The 27,378-nt window shown below is 39.7% G+C and overlaps 1 protein-coding gene across 10 annotated transcripts in view; it reads right to left on the reverse strand.

The window, feature by feature from the left end:
- Positions 1-27,378, reverse strand: part of SLC25A26 (solute carrier family 25 member 26) — a 146,780-nt gene that overhangs the window by 116,887 nt on the left and 2,515 nt on the right. For 9 of the 10 annotated variants that reach the window (NM_001103297.1, XM_059879847.1, XM_005222683.5 and 6 more), the window contains exons 2-3: positions 24,176-24,332; positions 20,762-20,871 (exon numbers count right to left, since the gene is read on the reverse strand). In NM_001103297.1, the coding sequence (NP_001096767.1) occupies positions 20,762-20,871; positions 24,176-24,332 (267 nt within the window). Of the gene's footprint in view, positions 1-20,761; positions 20,872-22,924; positions 22,957-24,175; positions 24,333-27,378 lie in introns of those variants that run through there. The other variant, XM_059879848.1, reaches the window with a different exon arrangement.

The raw sequence follows: 27,378 nt of genomic DNA on the forward strand, positions 1-27,378 counted from the left end.
TTCAGTAGCCCACTTATCTTTAGAGGAACAGTTAACAATAAAGAACTGGTCATATCAGAAGGGACTCTGCCCACTGGAGGACAGAAGGCAGCAGGGAACAGGGAGGGAGACACATAAACTGGTATTTTAAACTGTTATAATGGAAGTCCTATATTTAAGCCTCCACAGACCAAGCAGTCTGCCAAGGATACAAATTTTTTTCTCCAACTTGGAATTCACACACCTGACTCTGGTGTTCAGTGTTTTGTACACGGTTGAGGAAATTAATTTTAAAACTTTCAGAATATGCATTTCATATATACGAGGCACAATAAAAAATGTGGACACTTTTTCTTCATAACACATGGAGCAAAATGGAAACAAAAACAAAAAATTTAAGAAAACCATACCATCAAATAGGATACTTGCCATTTTCAATCTGCAGTCTCCTAATTCCCAATTTGAGATTACTACCCAATTTGGGTATAAGGCTTTGTCTTTCTAATATTAAGTAGCTGTTAACATTAAGGTACAAACTGGGCTTCCCCAGTGGTTCAGCAGCAAAGACTCTGCCTGCCAATGCACGAGACTTGGGTTCAATCCCCGGGTCAGGAAGATCCACTGGAGAAGGAAATGACAACCCAATCCACACTATTCATGCCTGGGAAATCCCACTGACAGAGAAGCCTGCTGGGCTATAGACCATGGGGTCGCAAAGAGTTGGACACGACTTGGTGACTAAATAACAGCGATGACAAAGGTACAAATCAGCAAATTTTTTTTTTGCAGGTGCAGTCTTTACGTTTTATTAACCATAGAAGATACTTTTTTAACGAGTCTAATAGAGACATTAACTGTGCAAAAGTTGATGATGTTTACAGTCTTAAATACAAGCACCAACACAGAAAGGATATTTTGTCAGTTCAGTTCAGTTCAGTCACTTAGTCGTGTCTGACTCTTTGCGACCCCATGAATTGCAGCATGCCAGGCACCCCTGTCCATCACCAACTCTCGGAGTTCAACCAAACTTATGTCCATCGAGTTGGTGATGCCATCCAGCCATCTCATCCTCTGTCGTCCCCTTCTCCTCCTGCCCCCAATCCCTCCCGATATCAGAGTCTTTTCCAGTGAGTCAACTCTTCACTTGAGGTGGCCAAAGTACTGGAGTTTCAGCTTTAGCATCATTCCTTCCAATGGACACCCAGGACTGATCTCCTTTAGAATGGACTGGTTGGATCTCCTTGCAGTCCAAGGAACTCACTCTCAAGAGTCTTCTCCAACACCACAGCTCAAAAGCATCAATTCTTCGGCACTCAGCTTTCTTCACAGTCCAACTTTCATATCCATACATGACAACGGGAAAAACCATAGCCTTGACTAGATGGATCTTTGTTGGCAAAGTAATGTCTCTGCTTTTTAATACGTTATCTAGGTTGGTCATAACTTTCCTTCCAAGGAGTAAGCGTCTTTTAATTTCATGGCTGCAATCACAATCTGCACTGATTTTGGAGCCCAAAAAATTAAAGTCTGACACTGTTTCCCCATCTATTTCCCATGAACTGATGGGACCAGATGCCATGATGTTAGTTTTCTGAATGGTGAGCCATAAGCCGACTTTTTCACTCTCCTCTTTCACTTTCATCAAGAGGCTTTCTAGTTCCTCTTCACTTTCTGCCATAAGGGTGGTGTCATCTGCATATCTAAAAGTCCATTAATTCTACACTTAAGAGGATCATTTCTTTATGTAAGCACAATCGCTTTTATGAATTACACATGATATGTAGTTTAGGATCCATCTACATTATGCTTATAACTGCATGCTGCTCCTGCTAAGTCGCTTCAGTCGTGTCCAACTCTGTGCGACCCCATGGACTGCAGCCTACCAGGTTCCTCCATCCATGGGATTTTCCAGGCAAGAGTACTGGAGTGGGTTGCCATTGCCTTCTCCTCAAACTTTTTATATAAACAATCAAACAGTAAATATTTTAGACTTTGCAAGCCACACGATCTCTGTCACTACAGTTGAACTACGCTGTGGGAACACAAAAACAGCCAAAGATAGTAATCCATATGTGAATGGTGCAACTGTGTTCCAATAAAACTTTATTTATAAAAATAGGCAATGGTTTGCCAACCCCTACTCTAGGCATAAACACTACCAAATCCTTCCTTCATATTCACCTCAACAAAAGCAAAGCACAAACAGAACAGATGTAGGTCTCAGCATCCCCAGGACACAAGGAACAGAGATGGTATGTGATGTGATTCTAGACGTCACGGAGTCAGCTAACATGGCCATATCCCCTCTGAAACATAGCTCCGAAGTAACAGTACTTTATGTGGATGCACTCCAACTGCTATAACAGGGATAACAAAGGATTAATGAACTCACGTCATTTTTCTCCCCAAACTGACAAGACTTACAAAACAATATAACTACCTTGTTTTTCTTCATTCATCAATCACTTGAATGCTTTTTGTCTGCAAAGCTATTTGCAATTTGGGCCAGTTTATCTTTCCACCCATAGCCTCCTTTCACATTTACTGATTCAGTTCAATAAAAACGGATGGAGCCAGATATGGCGCAAGAAACTGGCTGGTAAAGAAGACTAAGAAGCTGCCCTGACCTCAAAGTACCCACAGTCACATAACAAACAGTTTCAACAATACATGGCAAGAAATATAATAAAACTTCCCAGAGGCAGAGATAAGTACCATAGCAAATGGAAAGGAGGGGTATTTAGTCCAACTTCCAGACTGGGGGAAAACAAAAACTGTCAGATATTCTGCCTTCAGAGAACCTTCCAAATGTGCAAGAATTAGCTGGCGAAGAAAAGTAAAAAGGGCATGATGGGGAGTGGAAACAGAAAAGCACACAAGTGTGAAGCAGGTGTTCTGGGCAACAGAGTCACCTTAGCTTCCAGTGTGTGCTCACCCAATCCGTTCCATACCACCAAAACTTCAAGTTCAAGGTCAGAAGACTGAACATATGGCCGAGCAAGGAGGCCCTGTGTGCCACACAAAGAGGCTGGACTTCAATGCACAGACAATGGGAACAACTGGAAAAGCTTAGGCAGAGGATCTGCAGCGGCAACATAGACGGACTTGGAGGGCATTACGTTGAGTGAAGTGAAACAGAGAAAGACAAATACAGTATGATATCACTTACACGTGGAATCTAAAAAAAAACAAATACGATGAACCAGTGACTATGACACAAGGAAGCAGACCCGCAGATACAGAATAACTGAGTAGTTACTAATGGGGAGAAGGAGTTGGGGAGGGGAGTTACAGTGGCAGGGGATTAAGTGGTACAAACTATCAGATATAAAATAAGGTACAAGGAAAAAATAAGCGACAAGGATAAACTGTCCAAAAGAGGGAACACAGCCAATAATTTACAATAAGTGGAGTATAATCTTAAAAGTTGTAAACTATTGTATTATACACCTGTAACTTACATAATACTTTACATCAACTGTGTTTCAATTAAAAAAATACATAAAATACACATACAAAGTTTAGGCAGAAGAATGATAACCTGTGTGTGCTTTAGGGACATCACTCCGGCTGCAGCAGGTATGAGAATACTTGGAAGATGAGAGAGAATGGTAAGAGGCAAAGAGGAAAGACAAAAAGAAAGCAAAAGACAAGCTCTAAGAGGGCTACAACAGTTCTGTAGACGATACCAGGACATGAATATAGTTCATAGAAGAAGAAATCTGAGTCAGGAGTTAAAGGAAAGGAACTGGTGACTGATAAGAGGTCAATATAGTGGTGCTGTTAAATGAGACCAGGGGTCAGAGGAGGAAAACAGGTTTAGAGTTTAGCCTGTGACATGTTGAGAAGTCTGTGACACATGTAAGGGGCTCTATCTGGTCAAGAAATTAGTATCTGACTAAAACTAGAAAGTAACAGAGCTAGAGATACAGACATAGAAATCATCAGCATTAAGTGGTATAGCTGGAACCAAGAGAGTGAATTAAATTACCTAAAAGGCAAAAGGGGAAGGTCAAAAGGTCAAGAACGGAATCCCAAGGAACACCCATTCTTATAAAGCAAACAAAAAGACTTGATCAGACATATGAGAAGGAAAAAACTGCTGCTGTGAACACCGGTCTTCTGTGGCTGCCCGGTTTTCAATTCTCACATGTGAGAGGCTCCCCTACTGAAGAAAACAAAAGGTGTCAGTCACTCTTCTCCCTGGCCATGTCCCCAACTTAGGCTTCACTTGTCAGTTACTCCCACCCAAGGGTTTGCATCCTGAGCGACACTGGCCAATCCTAGCCACCAGCCACGTGAGGCTACAGAGCACTGGCCAAGCTACAAATGCAACTGAAAGCTGCTGTAAACACAAAACACACAAAGGATGCTGAACGTCTTAGTGTCAAAAAATAATGTAAACTATCCCATTAATAATTCTTTTATACTGATTACATGCTGAAAGGTTAATACTCTGGATACGTGTGGATTGAGAACTTGTATTAAAATCATCCAGCTAGCTTTTTATTTTTCACTTTTCTAATGTGCTTACTAGAAAATGTAAAATTACACCACTGTCTTATAGGATCTTTCTGTTGGGCAGTACTGTTCTGGGGCTACCGGGAGAGCAACATCCAAGGTCCAGGGTCCAGGGGCAGTGCCGGGGACAGCATCCTAACTGCACTGACCCTAAGATACAGGCCTGATTGTGGTCCTTGCCATGGCTTCCCTTCCCATTCATTTCCCTCATTTTCCAGTCTTCCATCTATTCTAAGAGCCATCAAACAGTGTTCTGAGTCAATTACAGAATCTCTTTTGGATAAAGCAGCAAAACACCAACTAGTGGCTTGGGTAATAAATGACGTTAAGTTGTCACCTAACAAGTATTTTGGTCAACATTTAGTGCAGAACTTCTACAAAGTGAGCTAGAATCCATGCTCTTTCTCTTTCCTTTCTGCCAGCGCTGGCGTACTGGCCTTTTATCCACAGGCTTGCTGCCTCATGAGTAATGTGACTCAAATATCCTCCAGCATGACCCGGTCACACAACTGGATTCCAGGCAAGAAGAAAAGGTCTCTTTTTTTTTTTTTTTTCAGATGCCCCCTAGTGGGTATCCACTTGGCCATCACTGTGTGACATGGCCACCCCCTTTTAGGAAGGCTAAGAATATGTAGATCAAGAAAACGGTTAGAGACATTGCCACTCAAAGCAAACCAAGGGAGAAAGAGAAAGCAGCAATGTCTGCCAACTTTCTGAACACCAACCTTTTTTCTCACACGATAGCCAAGATGAATTTCAACTGCAAGCAACCAAGAATGCTACTCGACAGCTGACAGTCAAGGGGACCAGAAGTCTCAGAGGGAGATTTCCAGAATAATGGGTCACGAGTCTCAACCAGTGCACACATTAGGATTAGTGAAGGTCCCAAGAATGGTTCCAGTGGAGGGCTGGGCCAGGAGAGTGAATTCACACTGAATTACAGTGAATTCACAAGTGATTCAGAGATAGAGATGGGCAAGTGTGGACAACTCCTAAAGAAAGCTGGGGGAGACATTAGGAGAGAGAGTTTAGGATGGTAAAAATATCTGTACATAGGATGAGGGAAAGTTGTAACAGCAAGGCAGAAGTTGACAATTTAGGAAAGAAATGGGATGACATGTGAAAACCCCCGAGACTATGAAAAAGATAGAGCCAGGGGCCCAAGCACATGCCTGCACCACGGGGGCACCATCCCTCTAATTGCGCTGCCTTCAGCACAGGGTGCCATTCTGCATCCAAACTGGGCTGTTCATTCAGGACTTGGCTCCAGGAGGGGATGAGCAATGGGCTCGGTGAAGAGCTTCAGACCTAGTCAGTGGTCCCAGCTGTGTCAGTGAACTCTCAAGCATTCCCATCGCCTTCTGGGGTCTAGCTTTTCATTTGACTTGTACTAGAAATCTTCATCATACCCTTTTAGGCTTTGATTTCTATAATTCTTAATTTTTGCCCATCATACTCTTTTTTAAGCTCAAAAAATTCTCTTTATTCTCCAAATAAACTATTTCCTGACTATTCTCATCCCCCCCAAAAAAATTTCAATTGAAAATTTTTCACTTAACTTATGCCATACAGGTTTTGAAAATATACTGCTTTCTCTCATACTAAACATAAATAATCTGAGGGCAAAAACATGCATTAAATTTACTAATCAACTGGAATCAACAGGGGTGGGAGAGGGGACACGAAATGCTCTAGTTTATTTTTTTCCAAGTTGATTTTAGGTTTAATTGACAAAACTGCATCTACCATTTTTTGGTATTATGTAGAAAGTAAATAAAACTACCCAAGAAAAGGGGCAATGCCAAAAATTAATCATTTCCACAGAAAAACATTACCAATACTTCAGAATTTTCTAAATACATTTTTTTCCTTTGAACTGAATAGACTATTTTTATATGTATCAATAGTTACAAAAAGAATAGAAAAAACAGAGTGGGATTACAGGTGATTTTTCGCCTTTTCTGCCCACTTGCATTTTCTAAATTCTCCACAATGAACATGTATAATTACTTCATAAGTTTCTTTAACATAATTTCAAAGGGCAAAAACATTTGTTTTGAACTAAACATTTTAAGTGAGGGACAAAATAAAATTAGAAGACTACTTAAAATATGCTTTTACAAACAATCCTACTTATTAGCCCTGACAAAAAGAACATTTAGTTTCAATTTTAACACACACACATTAAATAGCTTACGACTAACTAAAACTGGATATAAATTATGTTATTTTTGGTAAGAGTGCAAACTTCTAAAGCCATATTTATAAGCCAGGATAGAAAATAAAGTCCACTGAAACTTACATGAACCTTACAGGGCAGTTCCCAGCATCTAAAACTCATTATAGAAATGAAAAATAAATAAGAAAGAGAAAAGAAAGAAAAGGGTACACTAACTCCTTGTATTTTTCAACTCAAGAGGTCAAGAGTGAAATACGACCCCAATATGTCAAGAAAATAGGAATTGTCCACTTTTGTGCCTCAGCATAAATATTTATGGAACTTCATGCTTCATAACCCTCCATGTTCTTATGGTGATTTTTATTTCTTAAAAATACAGCAGCAGAAGAGAAATTCTGTAAAGGTTCTCAGACGAAAAACAATCTAACTAACAGAAGAGGTACAAAGCACCCAGCATGGCTTCCTGACTTCCCTGGCACGGCAATTTTGGCCAAAGAGGCCACAAAGTAATGCTTCTATTTCCTTCGGCAGCTCCCTGGCCTTCCATTTGGTTTTCTATTAACTCTGAACTTTCTTAGATTTGAATCTGAGCCACAACAGAGTATTTCACTGCACAGGAACAAAAACATGTTACAGTCTCATGGCTGCATGAAAGGAAATAAAGGCAATGTCGTCTGAGGGTCTTGGGGTATATCCATTCTTCAGAGCATCCTTTCCGCAGGCGCCTGGGGTTCAGTGTGAATCCATGACACAGGGACGGTGACATTTTCATTAAACCCCAAAATGTTGTATATGTTAAAGCTCTATCAAAAGACAAGACAAATAAGGCTTTTCATAAAGAAAATACATGTCTCATTTTTTTTTTTAATCAATGTTCAAATGCAATACTGACCTCAGGGGAATTTAATATACCAAAACTATGATGAACTTCAGATTGAGAATGATTACAAAAACATGAAAGTTGCTACCAAGACTTTTCTTTTGTTGACATAAATAAAAACTCTTCTAATATGTTTTTATTTTTGAAATGAGGAGCAGAATATCTTTTAGTATTCATGGAACACCAAGATGCAAAACTACAAGTCCTAAGAGTAAGTGTATGAAAGGAAAGAAAATCACAGTTAACATCGGTCTGATATTAGGTTAAATGAGTGAAGGCAGAGGAAAAGAGAAGACAGAAGCTGCTAGAACACCCTGGTTCTTTCATTGCCCTACCCAAGCCCCACACCTCCACACATCACTTGCCAGTCATTAACAGTCTCACCCCTAACCTCTCACTCTTGAAACCCTCTTCGAACTTGCTGGGTATCATCCACAGTAACTTGTATTAACACTATCTTTTACCCAACTATTTCAACACAGTTTACACACCACAAAAAAATACCTGACTTAAGACTTTTCCATAGGAAACTTAATAAATGGCCTAAAAATATTAATTTCATCAGTTCAGTTGCTTAGTCATGTCCAACTCTTTGCAACCCCATGAATCGCAGCACGCCAGGCCTCCCTGTCCATCACCAACTCCCGGAGTTCACCCAGACTCATGTCCATCGAGTCAGTGATGCCATCCAACCATCTCATCCTCTGTCGTCCCCTTCTCCTCTTGCCCCCAATCCCTCCCAGCATCAGAGTCTTTCCCAATGAGTCAACTCTTCGTATGAGGTGGCCAAAGGACTGGAGTTTCAGCTTCAGCATCATTCCTTCCAAGGAAATCCCAGGGCTGATCTCCTTCAGAATGGACTGGTTGGATCTCCTTGCAGTCCAAGGGACTCTCAAGAGTCTTCTCCAACACCACAGTTCAAAAGCATCAATTCTTCGGTGCTCAGCCTTCTTCACAGTCCAACTCTCACATCCATACATGACCACAGGAAAAACCATAGCCTTGACTAGACGGACCTTTGTTGGCAAAGTAATGTCTCTGCTTTCCAATATGTTATCAAGGTTGGTCATAACTTTTCTTCCAAGGAGTAAGCGTCTTTTAATTTCACGGCTGCAGTCACCACCTGCAGTGATTTTGGAGCCCCAAAAAATAAAGTCTGACATTGTTTCCACTGTTTCCCCATCTATTTCCCATGAACTGATGGGACCGGATGCCATGATCTTCGTTTTCTGAATGTTGAGCTTTAAGCCAACTTTTCACTCTCCAATATGAAATATTAATTTCATATTAGAAGCTAATTATGTCAGTATTTAACATATAAATCAATCTGAGACAGAAGTTAATGAAGGTCAGGGAACTACTTGCCCTAGGAAGCAAGGGTAAAATCCAAATCTTTTGATTATCATCTCCAGAATTTTTTCATTGAAGTATAATTGATTAAAATGTTATATTACTTTCGGCTACAGCAAAGTAATTCAGTTTTATATACATCTCCTTTATCTTTTCCATCATAGTTTATTATAAGACACTGCATATTGGTCCCTGTGCTATACAATAGGTCCTTGCTGTTTATTTTATATATAGTTGTTTGTATCTGCTAACCCCCAGCTCCTAAGTTATCTCTTCATCCTTTTCCCTTCAGTAACTCTAAGTTTGTTGTCTATGTCTGTTTCTGTTTTGTAAATAACTTTTTTTTTTTTTAAACTTTACAATATTGTATTAGTTTTGCCAAACACCAAAATGAATCCGCCACAGGTATACATGTGCTCCCCATCCTGAACCCTCCTCCCTCCTCCCTCCCCATACCCTCCCTCTGGGTCGTCCCAGTGCACCAGCCCCAAGCATCCAGTATCGTGCATTGAACCTGGACTGGCGACTCGTTTCATACATGATTATTATACATGTTTCAATGCCATTCTCCCAAATCTTCCCACCCTCTCCCTCTCCCACAGAGTCCAAAAGACTGTTCTATACATCAGTGTCTCTTTTGCTGTCTCGTACACAGGGTTATTGTTACCATCTTCCTAAATTCCATATACATGCATTAGTATACTGTATTGGTGTTTTTCCTTCTGGCTTACTTCACTCTGTATAATAGACTCCAGTTTCATCCACCTCATTAGAACTGATTCAAATGTGTTCTTTTTAATGGCTGAGTAATACTCCATTGTGTATATGTACCACAGCTTTCTTATCCATTCATCTGCTGATGGACATCTAGGTTGCTTCCATGTCCTGGCTATTATAAACAGTACTGCGATGAACACTGGGGTACACATGTCTCTTTCACTTCTGGTTTCCTCAGTGTGTATGCCCAGCAGTGGGACTGCTGGATCATAAGACATGTAAGTGATATCATCTTTTCTGACTTGACTTATATGATATTCTCTAGGTCCACCATGTTGCTGCAAATGGCATTATTTCATTTTTATGGCTAAGTAATATTCCACTGTGTGTGTTATTCAATTGCCCAGTCATGTCCAACTCTTTGGGACCCCGTGGACTGCAGCACACCAGGCCTCCCTGTCCCTCACCATCTCCCGAAGTTTGCCAAGTTCATGTTCACTGCATCAAAGATGCCATCCAGCCATCTCGTCCTGTGACGCCCTCTTCTCCTTCTGCCCTCAATCTTTCCCAGGAGTCTTCCCCAGCACCACAGTTCTTTATGGTATTATACATAATACATACATTTATATGTACATATATGTATACATCTTTATTCATTCATCTGTTGATGGACATGGACATTTAGGTTGATTCTACATCCTGGCTACTAGAGTGATGCTATGAACACTGGGGTTTATGTATTTTTTTGAATTATAGTTTTCCCCAGATATATGCCCAAGAGTAGGATTGCTGGACCGTGTGGCAACTCTATTTTCAGTTTTCTAAGGAACTGCCTTACTCTTTTTCCATAATGGGTGCACCAATTTACATTCCTACCAACAGCGTAGTAGGGTTCCCTTCTCTCTACCCCTCTCCAGCATTTACTATTTGTAGACTTTTTGATGATAGTCATTCTGACCAGTGTGAGGTAATACCTCACTGATGTTTTCATTTGCATTTCTCTAATAATTAAAAATGTCAAGCACCTTTTCATGTGCCTACTGATCAACTGGATGTTGTCTTCGGAGAAATGTCTATTTAGGTCTTCTATTTTTTGATTGCCGTTTTTGTTGTTGTTTGGTTATTGAGCTATATGAACTGTGTGTGTATTTTGGAAATTAAGCTCTTGTCAGCCACACTGTTTGCAAATACTTCCTCCAAGTCCACAGGAAGCTTTTTTGTTTTGTTTATGATTTCCTTTGGTGGCTCAGACGGTAAAGAATCCACCTGCAATGCAAGAGACCACGGTTCGATCCCTGGGTCGGGAAGATCCCCTGGAGAAAGTAATGGCAATCTACTCCAGTATTCCTGCCTGGAGAATTCCATGGACAGAGAAGCCTGGCGGACTACAGTCCACGGGGTCACAAAGAGTTGGACAAGACTGAGCAACGTACGCTTTCACTTTGCTGTGCAAAAGCTTCTAAGTTTGATAGGTCCCATTTGTTTAGTTTTGCTTTTTTATTGCCTTGGAAGACTGATCCAGATTTTTCATTAAACATATATCATATTTACATGCAGCTAATGAACTTAAAGGTTCCAGGTTTAATTATCAGCTAATCTTCATGTTTAAACCAGCCATAATAAGTTCAACAGAAACTTAAAAACTGAGCCAATCGAAGTTTAATCACGAAGTAAAGCTGCTTTCGAACTGTGGTGCTGGAGAGAACTCTTGAGAGTTCCTTAGCAGGGAGATCAAACCAGTCAATCCTAAAGGAAAACAACCGTGAATATTCACTGGAAGGACTGATGCTAAAGCTCCAATACTTTGGCCACCTGATGCAGAGACCCAACTCACTGAAAGAGACTCTGATGCTGGGAAAGATTGAGGGCAGGAGGAGAAGGGGTCAACAGAGGATAAGATGGTTGGATGGCATCATCGACTCAATGCACATGAGTTTGAGCAAACTCCAGGAGATAGTGAAGGACAGGGAAGTCTACCGTGCTGCAGTCCATGGGGTCACAAAGAGTCAGACACGACTTAGTGACTGAGCAACAACAAAAAATCTGCTTTAGACTTTGCACAGTAAACTCCAAGTGGCAAGTTAATGAGAGAGAAACAGAGACAAAGAGACACACAGAAAATGAGAATTCAGGGCACCCCCAAAAAATTTTTAAAGCAGTTTATTTACTTGTATTTTATTCTACGTTCCCAAAATTCTTTCTAGAAAACAAGTTTTCAAATTAAGAATATCTAACACTACCTTTTTTGACACCACCATTTAAATTTAAAACCCCTGCCATTTCCTTGGAGAAGGAAATAGCAACCCACTCCAGTGTTCTTGCCTGGAGAATCCCAGGGATGGAGGAGCCTGGTAGGCTGCTGTCTCTGGGGTCTCACAGAGTCGGACAGACTGAAGTGACTCAGCAGCACAGTTCATCTGCTTGTCAATTCTGCCATCTTCTGGTTATAAATGGAATCACAGTTGTTGATAAAACAGAAAAAGTAATTGATAAATCCTACTATACCTTCCTTGTGCTTAAGTCCCTCAGTCATGTCTGACTGTTTTGTGACTCCATGGACTGTCCAGCCAAGCTCCTCTGTCCACGGAATTCTCCAGGCAAGAACACTGGAGTGGGCTGCCGTGCCCTCCTCCAGATCTTCCCAATGCAGGGACTGAAGCCAGGGCTCCTGCACTGCAGGCGGATTCTTTACTGTCTGAGCCACAGGGAAGCCCAATATCTCCCTTAGAGTTTAAATTATATCCACTGATACTGAGGTGTAAGTTCACTATGCCTTTCCTCCTTATAAGCCTCTTTACACATATACAAAGAGCCAATGAGCATAAAGAGAGATTTTTTTTACGTATATGTCTTCTCTTCCCTGACAAAACTAACAAACTTGATAATCCAGACTCTACACAAAAAGTTAAGAGTCCTCTCAACAAAAATAATTATATCTTTTAGGCCCTGTGTCCAGAAGTTGTTTATAAAATCTCACAGAACTCAGAAGTAAACTTCAAATGATTCAAGTTCTTCGTGTAGTCGCTCAGTTGTGTCCAACTCTTTGTGACCCCATGGACTGTAACCCACCAGGCTCCTCCATGCATGGAATTTTCTAGGCAAGAGTACTGGAGTGGGTTGCCATTTCCTTCTCCAGGGGATCTTCCCAACCCAGGGATCGAACCCAGGTCTCCCACATTGTGGGCAGACGCTTTACCATCTAAGCCACCAGGGACATTACCCAAGTAAAACAGCATCCATCTCCAGTTCTGCCACTTTTAAAAGATATAAAAAGTAGAAATTGAAGGTCTAATATGTGTTTAACTATTCACTTAGCAATGGTATTTTATTTTCCACAGCAGCTGGCAAACCTTGAGTGCATCGCTATATGTCTTTGAATTTCAATTTCTTTGTTTTCTGAACTGACAGCCTTCACAAATCTGTAAAAGCCTAAGAATGTGCTCCAAACAGCAATTTGCGTGACATGGGACCCGAACCAATTTTCAGTAAACATTTTACATTATCAGACACTATGCTGAGCATTTTAGAAGTGTTGTATCACTTAAGCTTTACAAGAACTCTGAGTGGGGTAGCGTTAACCCAATTTTTCTGGATAAAGAAAACAACAGCTCAGTAAGGTTGTGTAAACGGCCTGCGTGCATGTGTGCTCGGTAGCTTCAGTCACTCTTTGAGAACCCATGCACTGCAGCCCACCAGACTCCTCTGTCCATGGGATTCTCCAGTCAAGAATACTGGAGTGGGTTGCCATGCCCTCTCCTCCAGAGGATCATCCCACCCCAGGAATCGAACCCGTGTCTCCTGCACTGCAGGAGGATTCTTTACTGCTTAGCCACCGGGGAAGCCCTGTAAATGATCTGCAGACACAGAGTAAATACACAAATAAGACACAATTCCAACCCTGATCTCTGTAACTTGACAGCTCATGATCCATACTCTGCCTCCTTACAGAGGCCCTCAAAATAGTCTCTACCTACCTAATAAATGTATCCAACTTCTTTATATATCCCTCAAGGACAGGGGTCAAAATTTCTTATTCTATGCTTCTTAGCCCCAATCACAGTACTAGATAAATAATCCAGGCACTTCAAGTATCTATAAATTCTGTAGTTTAAGTCAGATTCTTCAACTTCATTATCCTATATGAAAATCATACCCATCATTTCTATAAAGCTGAGCTTAATATGGGCAGCATAAACTGACACTGCTCTTAAATAAAAAGCCAACACAGAGCTCCCCCACCACCCCACACAAACTTCATAAGATAATCAGTAAAACACACTGGCCAAGGTCATGAGTCAACACCACTTGAATGAATGCTGCCTATCACATTAGGGAGAAAAAAGTCCATACAACAGAAAGTCCAAAATCTGTTGGAGAAAGAAGCCATAAAGAAAGCAGTGGAATGGTGTGTAAGCAGCTCCTTGACAAGAGCCACCAGGAACAATCTCTCAGCACATCCACGCTGATTCTTTAAATGAATAACTACCAGCAGGATCATCGCCACATGGGGGTTATGCCAGGCCCTGCCCTCTCTCCCCTTCTGCTTCCTCCCCTTTCCACGCTCAGCTCAGGCTCAGAAGGCTGGGACAGCTGAAGAGCTGGGGTGTGCTTCTGAGCAGAGCTCAGGAGACTGAGACGAGCTCAAGCACACACACAACACAGCCACAACAAGCTAGCAAAGGCCCCCATGAGGAATCGCGCTGAAGGAATGCTGCAGAAGAGGCTTTCCAAAGACAGACCCCACCTGGGTTCTCATGAACTCACCTTCTCCTTCTGCATCCCACGCCCTGCCTCAACAGGGACTCTGATCAGCTCTCTCTCCTTGAGATTTGTACAAGTCTCCTCGCCTCCATTCACACACCATGCCCCCTTCCACACTGCTGCTGGAGGCTGCTCTTAAACCACCAACCCTAAGGTGCTCTGCTCAAACCTTCAAAGCGTAACAGCCAATAACTCCTCAGCATAGCAGGCAGGGCCCTCCAGGATGGTGTAGTCCCATCTGTGAGCCATGTGGAACTTGCAAGCATCCTCTAACAAGGGCTTTGCCTGAGTTCGAGAGCCTTCCCTGTACCAGCCCACCTCACCATCATCCTCTAAAACCAGCTCAAGGACAAGCTATTCTCTGAGGCCTTTCCTGACCCAACACCCATCCATCCACTCGAATTCATTTCCCCTAAAATACCTGGACCCCTTTACTGTGCATCCACGCTTCCATGTCCATCTGCATGTCTTCACTGCAAGCCTCTAAAGGAAGTATTTTATCCTCACTGCCAAAAACACACTGAGGCCTTCTTCAGGTCTAAATCCACACTGCAAAGTCGGGATAACAAAAGTGGTGGAGGAAACTAAGAGGAGCTGAACAAAAGCAGCTGAGATAAAGGAAACGAAGAAGTCCAAATGAGGAAAGGATAGCAAAAGGGAAAGCAATAGGAAGGTGGTTCTTCTTACAAATCTGGAGACAATTCTTTCTATAATTCTTATTCTTTCGTGTTCTTAAGAAGGACTTACGGGACTTCCCTGGTGGCTCAGTGGTAAAGAATCTGCCCGCTAATGCAGGACACAGGGGTTCAAGCCCTAGTGCAAGAAGATCCCATATGCTGTGGAGCAACTAAGGCTGTGTGCCACAACTAATGAACCTGGGCTCTAGAGCCCATGCCTGCAACAAGAAGATATCGCACTGAAAAGCCCACATGCTGCAAGGAAGAGTAGCCCCCAGTCTTCACAATGAGAGAAAAGCCCACACAGCACCAAGGACCCAGCACAGCCAAATAAATAAATGCATGTGCGTGCTAAGTCGCTTCAGTCATATCCAACTCTTTGCAACCCTATGGACATATAGCCCGCCAAGCCCCTCCACATGGGATTCTTCAAGCAAGAATACTGAGGTGGGTTACCATGCCCTCCTCCAAGGGATCTTCCCCACCGAGGGATTTAACCTGAGTCTCTTACGTCTCTTGCACTGGCAGGTAGGTTCTTCACTTGCTCTTAGCCAGAAGGCCAAGAAGTGATTGGCAGTAGGTTCTTTACCACTAGTGCCACCTGGGAAGCCCCATATATAAGTTTTTTTAAAAGAAGAAAGAGGAATTATCAAGTCTGCCTTATGTACTTAATGTTTCTAAAGTAGAAAGGTTCCCCAGCCCACTGGAAAATGAACAGACAGAACAGGGCAAAAAGCCCCCTTGGAAGAGGCATGTGCTCAGATTCATCAAAAAACAAAGTGCCTGAGAGAGTGTGGCTGGGTATCTAACAGTACGGCTGCAGCTTCTAATTGTCTAACAAACTTCCCAGCACTGTCTGTACACTCCTGCCTTCAAGCATCTTAACACACACAGGTATTTTCACCTGCAGCATTCCCGCGAGCTTCCTCCTGACTTGACAGCAATCCTGCACTTCAGTGACGCCCATCTTATTTTCCACTCAGCTTATCGTCCATAACTTGATTACACAACTGCACAGGAGTCTAACAAACTGCTAACACAATTTCAAATGAGAGTGCATCTCTATTAATTTATGGATATTCAAAACCTTTCATGATCATTTCAAAAGATGAAACATATTTCAAAATTTATCAACCTTTCTATTTTTTTGCTCAGTGGTTCTTCTTAAAAAAGGTCAGTAAACATCATGAAAAGCACTTTAAAACATGCTATGAACAACATAATCAAAAACAGCTTAAATCCCCACTGAGGGAAAATATAAAATAATAAGTAACACATACAACTGTGCTGTGTAGCCGGTAACACTCCTGACAACAATGCATCTAATCCTCTAAGCAGCCAATTTAGTGGTGAAGCTGAATAAAAATGATGTGCTTAACCCATATCTGACATTCAACAAACCCCTGGAATGACTACTGTAGGAAGTAGCTCCAGTGACCTTGTCAGTTGCTACAGTAGCAAATTACAGCCTACACTACTTTCACTTTCAAGGCTCTTCCAGGCAGGACTGGCCTTGAAAATGCTGCATGCAATGCTCACTCTGACTTCAAAATCTCCACGTGTGAATACACTGCCACCCTCAAAAACTAACCAGTCTAATAAACTAAGATTTTTCAGTAGGCCAAAAAATATGGAATTCTGAGGAAGACAAAAGGAATCACGCTTTTGATCAGTGTGCTCCATACCTGCTGAGTATTCTTAGACACATGACTGCCACGTCAACTCAGTAAAAATATTTACGACTGGGTTATATATTTAAATTTTTGATAGTCCTTCATCAGTCGTGCTTAAATATCACTGAACTCCAGAACCATCTAGGAATCGTGCTGAAAATGCAGGACCCACAGCGTCACTTCCCAAAAACTTCATTTGTAAACTGATGCCCAGGCAACTGATTCTAAAGTCGGTGCTCCCTGGGCCATATTACTATGTGGAGAAGTACTGTTAGAAGTACTTCAGAAAACAGTATCACTGGGCATTGCCTGGAAGTCCAATGGTTAGGACTCTATGCTTTCACTGCAGGGGACCCAGGATCAATCCGTGGTCAGGGAATTAAGATCCCACATGCCACCTATTGTGGCCAGAAAAAAAAAAAGGAAAAAGAAAACATGGTATCACTGTGTTCCTAGCTTTCTCAATCCCAAGTTGGAACGGGAATGAAAAGAAAAATCTACCCCCATCCACACACATCACCCGTGAGCATGTTAAAGCACAGGGGCTGCTTTCAACAGCCAAGAAACTTTAATGTTCTTTCACTTCTGAAAACAATATTGACTAAGGCCATAAGTACAATAAGACCCAAGAAAAGTCAAATTCTAAAGTTAAAAAAAAAATCATTACCACTGCAATGTCATAGCATCTGTTATACTAAAGTAAACCCACCCCAAGCCTTCTGGTCTAATTACAGATTCTATTTACTTCTTACAGGGCTTTTTCTGTGTCTGATGAAAACTGAGCCATAAAATAATTGAGACAGGGATTTAGAGATTTGGTACAGCAAACCTCCTAATAAAAATGGCACAAATGGGACTCTTCTTGCTGTTGTTACATATTAAATCTTATTTGATCGATTTTACTGTATTCCAAATTACAAACATAAGGTAGAAGGTTGTAATTATAGTTTTATTGATTTGTCATTAACTTTTAATCAACCTGCTACTACAGGGAATGGTTACTACAGCACTGCTCGCTTGTTTCTAAGTTTCACACACTTATCATCACTATAACAAAGTAAATGGACACACTTAATGCCAACAAATATACAATATTGTTTGTAAGGCATCCGTTTGCAACCGTAACTATCTTATATTACCACAAATGCATTACAGAACAAGGACTGCACTAAACTGTATCTGATTTTCTCTAGGTCTCTTTACACCTTTCTGACCACTGACAGCTATACGTGTTTTTTATATTCTGTTCCCTTTTATTTCACCTATTTGTTTCTCCTAAATGCATCTGGTTCTTTCTCCTGCAGCGACCACACTTGGCTGAATCTGAAACCGAAAGTCGATGCTCTGTGAAACAGAAGCAAATGACTAAAACAGAAAGGCAGCAGGCACATGTGCTGGGAACACTGACACTGACCGCCTTTAGGAGTTTATCAAGAAAGTCGAAAGATCACAGGTGCACAAGAAAAACACTTCACAAACTCCATAAATGGAATAAACTTTTTACCATACTAAACGTAACTGAATTTAAAATCAAAGTCAACATCAAGCCATGTTTCACCAGTGAAATCCTCCGTCTATATACCTGCTACTGATCAGTTCTCATCTTAAGGTTCTCCTGGCACCACAGAGGCTATAAAAAGGCATCTGACACAAGGCTTTACTACCTTAAGGACCATGCAAACACTATGAGACACAATACAGAGAAAACTATCCTAGAATTATTTACTTCCAGTCTTACAGATACCTATTTTCTAACTCTGAAGCCTACTCAATTCATCTCTTTTGCCCAACAGTTCACACATAGAATACTACATTTAAAAGGTTCCAGTTAAAAAAAAAAAAAAAAAAACATTTACAGATACTAACATATTAGAATACAATATTTTCTACAGATCAAATATTGTACCATTAATCTGACTAACCTAACAGCTCTCCTTTGCCCGATTTGATTTTAACACTTTATATAATTTTTGTAAGTCTAAGAGAAATTTTATAACCCCAAAGTCTACCCTCCAACATGGCAAATCAAGTTTCAAGCACAATGGTCCTATGTGAAATGAAAAAAAAAAAAAAGAAGCCAAGTTCTTTTTAAAGCTTGCTCTCAGAACATACTACAAAATATAAGCCAAGTGTTGAGTTTACAAGAATATATTTAAACTAAATCAAACTAACAAGCAATTCTAAAACAGCGGCAACACAAGTCAGAAGGACAGAATTTTTACAAGCTGAGAGACAATCCAACTCTCTCACACTGTTTGTTGTTCTTTAGTATATATACGTGAAAATAACTGCATACAATGGGTTCTAATGTCAGAACATGATCACAAAAACATAAGCCAGGGATAGTAAGTTAAAAGATTTAATTAAATATAAATTGCTTTTAAATGGCACACTAATTTTCAGGCAGAACTCAAGTCCTGGAGTCTTTACTTTGGGTAAGAGTGGGGGGAACGAAAATCCCCAGAAACTGCACACAAACTGTGCACAAGCGCAGCTTACTGGAGAGACAACCATAGGTTTCGTTAGCTTCCTAAAGGTGTCTCTAACTCATAAAGGAACTACTACTTCATGCTCTTTGCTACTCCAAAAATTAACATATTGTTAGTCCTATCATACTTACAAGTTCAGTAAATTATTAATACAACTTTAAATCCAGAGTTGGCTTGGGTTCTACAAAATTATTTGTAAACCAATATCAAAAGTAAGTTTTATATAAAACACTTCTGTGAATTTAATGTCTTTTGAGCTAACTTCTTTCAACATTCTCTTCAAGGAGAGATGTTTATTAAAGCTTCCAAGTACGCTTAAAAAAATAATCTTTAGCAATTAGGTGCAGAACTCCTTACACACCCATTAGACCATTCCTGTCACTGTGTTCAAATCTTCTATGGTCTTAACAAGTTATGCCTGCCTGGTCCTAGGACTTTTATAAAGTAGATGTGACCATCACCAATGAAGATAATTATTGTACTGATTTTTCATTATAATTCTGGCAATTTTTTGCTTTATATTTTGAGACTATGCTATTTAGCCCAAGTTCAGGTTTATTACATTTCCCAAGAGAATTGTTCCTTGTATCAGTATACAACAGTTTCTTTTTCATTTAAGTCTTTTTCTGGGGAAGGGGGCTAATATTAACATTACTATCCACTCTCAAGTAGCCTTTCTGAATCAGTGAGGGCTGACCAGAGGAGTAGAATCACCAAGAAAGGTAAGAATAAGGAGTTATCACAGGGATACGAACAGTAATTGTGGGAGCTAACTAGGCAGTTCATATAGAACTGTTGCCTCTGCATGGAGAGTTGGCACAGAAATTTAGAAGACAGGCAATCAGGAAGGAGAGATGGGTGTGAAATGGAGACAAGCAAGGACAAACTGCATTTCACATTTTCCACCACCCATCTTAATGCTGTGGGTGTCCTGCAGGACCAAGCAGCATCCTTCACCAGAGCCCACACATCTGACTCAAAACGTAGAGAAGCTGAAGAAGATGATCCTGTGGGAGGTGGAGCAGCTGGAGGCCTGGCTTGCTTCCTGAAGCCAAAAGATCATTGATGAGGTGTATGAACTGCAACTGTGTCTGACCCCACACCAACCTTCTGAGCATGAACACAAATGCTGCGTCACTTTCGCCTTCAAAATGTTCCACGGATTTCTCTTGTAGCCAAGCTAACATAGAACCCTCCTGGAAAGGGAGTTCTAGGAAACAGTTCTTGCTCAATTATGCTGACAACAAAAAGCCACAATTTACATGGATATTTTCTTCTATTTCTTTAATTTTATTCTTTCTGTATAATTAGGTTTGAGGTATGTCTCTTGTAAATAACACATATCTGGATTCTTCTTTCATACTATCTAGACTATCTTTCAGCTATCATGTTTAATTCATTTACATTTATTGGGATTTAAGACTTTCATAATTTAAAAAAGTGTCTTTTGAAAATGAAATGAAGTAATATATATACTGAAGATAATTCATGCTTTGCATTTCTGAAGTATGTTATACACATAATTTATTACTTACCACTTCTCCAACCGAGGCAGCCAACATATGTGTCACAGGCATCAAATATGAAGAAGAATCAGTGTGCAAAATCCATTTCACATATTCATAGGTGACAAAAAAGGCAGCAGCTGAAATTTAAAACAAACCAGTCTCTCACAAAGCTTAAATATCTGTGCAAACTGTGAATATGTTTCTCAAAAAAAATTACAACACAGTAACGTATGAGACAATGAAGATAATAAATATTAAATATAATATAAATAAATATAAATATTTATAAATATGTTGTTTGTTTATATTTTTAAATATTTCAAACATAAGTAAAAATAATAACGATATAATAATATGTACTCTTCCCCTGCCATCCCATTACTCTTACGGATTTCACTGAGCCCATGTTACACGCTTGACCTTGGACTTACAAAAATGCAGAAGACATGACCCTGCTGCCATGAGGAACCCTAACAGCTAACCTGGCATTTACCAATTTGTACTGACAAGTCACTTAACACTTTTTAATAAGAGTTTTAGAAAAGGATATGAATATCTGTGACACAAAATATCTTTACATATGATCATAAAATAATCAACTACACTAATTTACAGATACGTTAAAACTGCAAACATGTATCTCAATAAAACACCTATTCCATTATGCTTTATTGCTAGATACTCAAAAATAACCATGGCTACTTTGTACTACCTCAATTCACCTTTACTTCAAGAAAACAATCAACTATTTAACTAAAACTGAAAATCAAAATCTCTAAAAAGCTACCCCATCATATGAACTAACCTTAGCAGCACAGGAACACTTTTAGACTTCCCATGCACTGTTAATCAAAGATGTTTATCAGTTACATAAAAGATTTGGCATGAAACATAAATACATGGCAAAATCATCTTTCAAAGGTCATTTGAACATGTCACAGCAAAGTCTGAAATACTCAGGAAAAGAGCTTGAGAGTGAAAAGCAGTTCTCTACCCTTAGTCAGTAAGCTTGTAACAAACACTCCTCAGCAGGTAACAAACAGCAGGCCAGAAGAGGCGGCACGCTGTACCTGGATGAGTAAGGCCCAAGCGGGCAGCTGTATTTAGTTAACGCAGGACCTAATTCCCACCTGCGATTCTTACTTAGGCTGATCCTGTTTTGGCCCACTCGTTAAATGGGCTGGAACAGGGGTGCCCAGTCTCCGGGATCTAACACCTGATGATCTGAGGTGGAGATGATGTAATACTATGAGAAATAAAGTGCACAATAAATGGAATATGTTTGAATCATCCCCAAACCATCCCCCACACAGACACCCCTGTCTGTGGTAAAATCGGTCTTCCACAAAACCAGTCCCTGGTGCCAAAAAGGTTGGGGACCACTGGGCTAGAATATCACCAATTGAATTCAGCTCTAAGTTCCACCTCCTGGACATTGCACCACCCACCCCCAACCCCGCCGAGTGAAAACAAAGCAAAAAAACTGTGGTTCCTTTACATTCCTTCTGCATTCCCTTCTAAACATGTACTACGTATGGATCTTGCCTACAGTTCTTCTCCTCTCGCAGCCCTCAGCCCCTTCCACTCGCTGCACAATACGTCCTCAAAAAAACCTACAACCGCTGTATGTTAAAATGATGTATTGTGTTCTGAAGAGAACTTGAACCAATAGCAAAAAATGTTTAAAGTGCCTCATAAAGGGTTTCAATTCACTAAAAATTTGCAGAAAAACAGCCATTTCTGGAATGGTGGCTCTCTGACTTTTTACCCAGCCTCTCCTATTCAATGATGTTCTGTGGAGGGCAAAGTAAAGCAGTCCAAGAACATCCACTTTCTCAAACATACAAAAATTCAAAACCACATTCTCTATATAAACTCCTGCTCACAAGTATCAAAACCAGTCCTGTGAGCTTAAGGGAGGCCCATGTGCCCTGAAGACCATCACTAATACTTCATCAATCAACAATCCCTACACAATATGCAAGAGAGAAAAATTATTTACAACAGTTAAGGAGACAAGGTAAGGAGGAGTACCGAAAAGATAGGTACTTAGTAACATATTGATATTTCTTTGCAATTCCCTAGTTCAGAGGTTCCCAAACCTGTCTGCATATTAAAATTACCAGGGGATATATATTTTTTTAAAAATCCAAAGCCCAGGCCATACCTCAGACCAACTAAATTCCATACCTCTGAGAGTGGGTCACAGGCAGCAGTACTTTCTTTAAAAAAAAAAAACTCATTAGGTGATCAGGTGACTGAAACACAGGCAAATATAGGAACCAAGGCCCATCTCCCACTAACAGTATATTTGGCAAGGAGTGCGTGCTAAATGGTGACTTGCTATAATGGATTACTGAAAATTTAGGCATAAAAGAATTCAAAGTGAGTGAAAGTCGCTCAGTCATGTCCAACTCTTTGCAACCCCATGGACTATATAGTCCATGGAATTCGTCAGGGCAGAATACTTGAGTGGGTAGCCTTTCCCTTCTCCAGGGAAAAGAATTCAAGAATAACCTAAAAACAGTTGGCTGTTCTAAGGATGGCTCAGGGAAAGTGAAGAAGGGATAAACTAAAGGACCAAAAAGATTTGCACTACAAATCTTTATGTGAATACTGTGCTTTTTACAGATGGACATTTCAATGTCAGGTTAACAAGAAAGAATTTCTAATGAAATACACTGCGAAAAAGAAATCAAGCCTTAGAATTGAAGAATCTTCTGTCATGTTTGGTAGAAATCAACACAATATTGTAAAGCAATTATCCTTCAATTAAAAATAAATCAAAAAAATAATTTTTATTTTTAACGGACCAGTGGTTTTGTGAGTGTCTGTTTGGTGGCAGTGGTTTTCTGTTTGCTCAGTTTGAGTGCCAATCAAAGCATCAGTAAACAATTATCAACATAAGTATCTGAATTAAAAAGAGTATACCAACAGGTGGATTAAATAAAACAGGTTCACCCGCTCCACGAGACTCCCCAAGGCAGAGGTTGCTGAGCTTAGCTTCACATCTGAATCACCTGGGAAGCTACTAACACTCCTGATACCCAGGCAAAGCCAAGACCAGTTAAACTTGGCAGAGAGACACAGGCATCAGTAGTTTGTAAAACTCCCCAAGAGATTTCAACATTCAGGCAAGGTTGAGAACAACTGCTCTAAGGCATCACAATCAACGCCAGAGGAGTCTAACTAGGAGTTCTACCATGAAAACCACTTTCAAAAGACTGCTCGTGGTTTTGGTTTTTTGTTGTTGTTTATGATGGCATCTATAGCACTAGTTGAGTCAAAAATAATGGATTAATGAATAGAAAACAAATTCCAAGTATCAACTATATTAAACATAAGGAATTCTATCTAGGGTTGGACCACATATTATTCTGAAAATAAATCCCATTAGCTTGGCTTTATATAAAGCAATGAAAATATCAATATAATTGTTACCATTAGGAAAGGATCCAATAGCAGTAGAAGGAACTCCAGCGTATACTCCATAAAAACCACCGGCCTTATAAAATCCTTGGGGGCTCTGTAGCCTGGTTTTAATGGTATCCAGAGGAAATAATATCAAGTCAACAGAGACACCTGCTACTCCGCCAGCCTTAAAAAAAAAAAAAAAAAAGGAAATTTACAAAAAAATAGTAAGCTTCCATTTGACGGATGGGGATAAGAAGGTAGTTTTTAAAGCATATTTCTTTCAAACATGGTTTTAAACTTCACCAGACTACTTTGGTATAGTCAAAAGACCTCCTACCTGAATTTACAGATTTGTCCTGTGAAAATAACCATTATTGTGCTATAGTTTCCAACTGTGAATTTTATATTATATATTCAGTTTTAAACAAATGTTTAATGATTTCTTTAACAATTTTAAAATTAATTTTAAATTAATGATTTCATAGGGTTCAAAAAAGTGAAACAAACAAACCTCAGAAAAGTAGAGAGTTCAAAGTCTCCTTCCTTATCCTGAAAAACTGAGGGAATCACTCTTACTGGTTTCTTATTGTATACGTCCTAAGTTACTTCAGGTAACACACACGAGCAAATATGAATCTGAGGAACCTCCCTGGACATCTAGTGGTCAGGACTGGGTGCTTCCACTGCAGGGGGCACAAGTTCCACCCCTGGGGGGGGAACTAAGATACCACATGCTGTGCAGCCAAAAAAATACACAAATTAAAAATAAACAAGTAAATGGCAAATTTTTTAAAATATGAATATGTATTTTATTTTACTTTTTAAGTAAAAGGTGGTTTGCAGCACTGTGTTTTTTACATTTGACAATTTATCTCAGTATTCTTTCCAAATTATACCAAATGTTTTATTTTTGGCCTTTTTAACTGAGTAGTGGATCTGCATTTTAAGAAATAAATTGTTTTGAAATTTCCATTCTAAATTGGTAATGTTGCCTTTGAATCTAGATCCACCTTTTAAGAATCACATATCTGAGGATTCTTGATATTTTCTCTACTTTTTGTATATTGGAAAATTCCTTGATAAATTTTAATTTAAGGGAATAAATGAAAAAATAGAGCTAAATTCCTGGAGGGCATTAAACCTGACCCAAACGCATCATCTCCCAAGAGACACCACGTTGCTTTAGAACGTGCACTTTAAAATCTGACTGAAAACCAAGCCTGCCCCTTGTGATTACAGTAAAGCATTGGCAGAGGAGAACATTTTAAAAACTGGTTACAGCTTAGTCAAAGCAAAAAGAAACTCCGAGAAACAGAAACTCAGAGACAGCAGAAGAGAAAGGTCAATACACAAGGTCTGGAGGTACCCATTTACAGACATGAATCAACACCACTTTATAGCAAGTAAATGGAAGAATTATAAAGCGGCAATATGGTTCCTACTCAGTAATTTTTAAACTGAATTGCTAACTTTCCTATCTTTTAGACTTTGAACTATGTGAATATATTACCTATTCAAAAAGTAAAAGTAGACATTAAAAATTATATATTCCATGACACACAAAAAGAGGAATCAATACTATTCAAACATACAGGCAGAGTTCAAAATCATCTGTTGTTTCCATCCTTTGGGATTACAAAGTGCTCAGGTGGTATAAGGGTTAGTACCTAGCAAACACTTTCTGCTCTACTTGGCATGCATGATAAAACCACTGCAAGAGTTCACTGGAAAAATGAAATTACTCGGATGAGAAACGAAATAATCTCCGTTTTTCAATGAGCTAGCATAGGTCAATTATTAAAAATTAGTGTACACTACCTTGAAAGGCATGACAGAACCATGCAGGTCACTCTGCAAATGACCTAACAAGTTGTCATGAAAAGAACACAGAGATGTGCCAGTAGAGTATCAAGTGGGAGTAGGAATAAAAAAAAGACAATGTGGAAATCAGCTAAGCCACAGGGCAAAGGTCACAATTAGGAAAGTTAAAAAAATAAAAATTAAAAGCCAACTTTTTCAACACTCTTCTCACTTATTCTTTAAGGATTTTATAAATTCAGTATGTAATAAAATATTTTGCCTGACTCTTCATTTTCTCAAAACACAAGGAAAACTAAAATTCTTGTGAGAATGTCTGATATGACTGATTTCTTTAAAAAATATGCTGCACTTCATTCTAATTTTCTCTTTAATCTTAGGAAGGGGTTCACAAAGATGCTTACTATCTACTGCTAAATTTTAATCAGTAAGTTAATTACTTTTTAATCAATTTGGCTACTTTGCATGCATTGATTCTCCAGCCATTCTTTCATCAGAATTCTTGTATACTGAGAGTAAACGATCAGATTCAATCTACTTATCTAGCAAATCATGAATCAAGAGCTACTAACTTCTATGAATTTCAAACTTCTATAACTCAAGTATCATGTAAATTCATGAGACTGGAAAAAATACAGCTAACAGGAATAAGAATACATATAAATGTAGACACACAACAACATGTTTAAGATTTTTTTTTAAAACCTTAAACCTTAAGGAATGCTTATAATTTTACATCAAGTCAGCAGCAATTAAATCTTAAGGAACACTACCAATTTATTTTTTTTCTTCAGCCTGAGAAATTGTTTTATTTATGATCACGTATCAAAAAGGTTACCAAAGGATTCGTTTCAACATTTACGGTAGATTACAGAGAAAATCCTAAGTACTAGACAAAACCCAAAAAGAACGTAACACAGATAACCAGCAAGCTTTACCTCACCATAACAATTTATTGAGATCATGAAACCATATACAATAGATAACATATATGCCACAACCTTAAAAGTGTTACAGACAGCAAGAATCTAATCAGTGCTTTGAAATTCCTCCGGGAGTTGAAGAACGTTAAGATTACATGCTATGAAACCTTTATTTCTCCAAAGAAAGCTGGCAAAAACAGGAAAAACAAAATCACAGCTACTCAACTACAGGACAAAAACTAAACCACCTGCCTAATTTAACTAAGCAAAATGATCACAGGCCCCCAGCCTAGACCACAACTAAGAACACGAAAAACATTAACATGGCTTCTCCAGAGAACATCCCTCCCCGACATTCTCTGTTTTCTCCACAGGTGAAGTGGCCACCAGTGACTTTAACCTCCTCAACGCAAAGCTGTGGCTTCCCATGAGATCTGCCTTCTTCCACATCCTCCACCCACTCTCCCTACAGCGCTTCTTGACCTCTAC

Source organism: Bos taurus, chromosome 22 (genome assembly GCF_002263795.3).
Source record: "Bos taurus isolate L1 Dominette 01449 registration number 42190680 breed Hereford chromosome 22, ARS-UCD2.0, whole genome shotgun sequence".
Taxonomy (NCBI): domain Eukaryota; kingdom Metazoa; phylum Chordata; class Mammalia; order Artiodactyla; family Bovidae; genus Bos; species Bos taurus.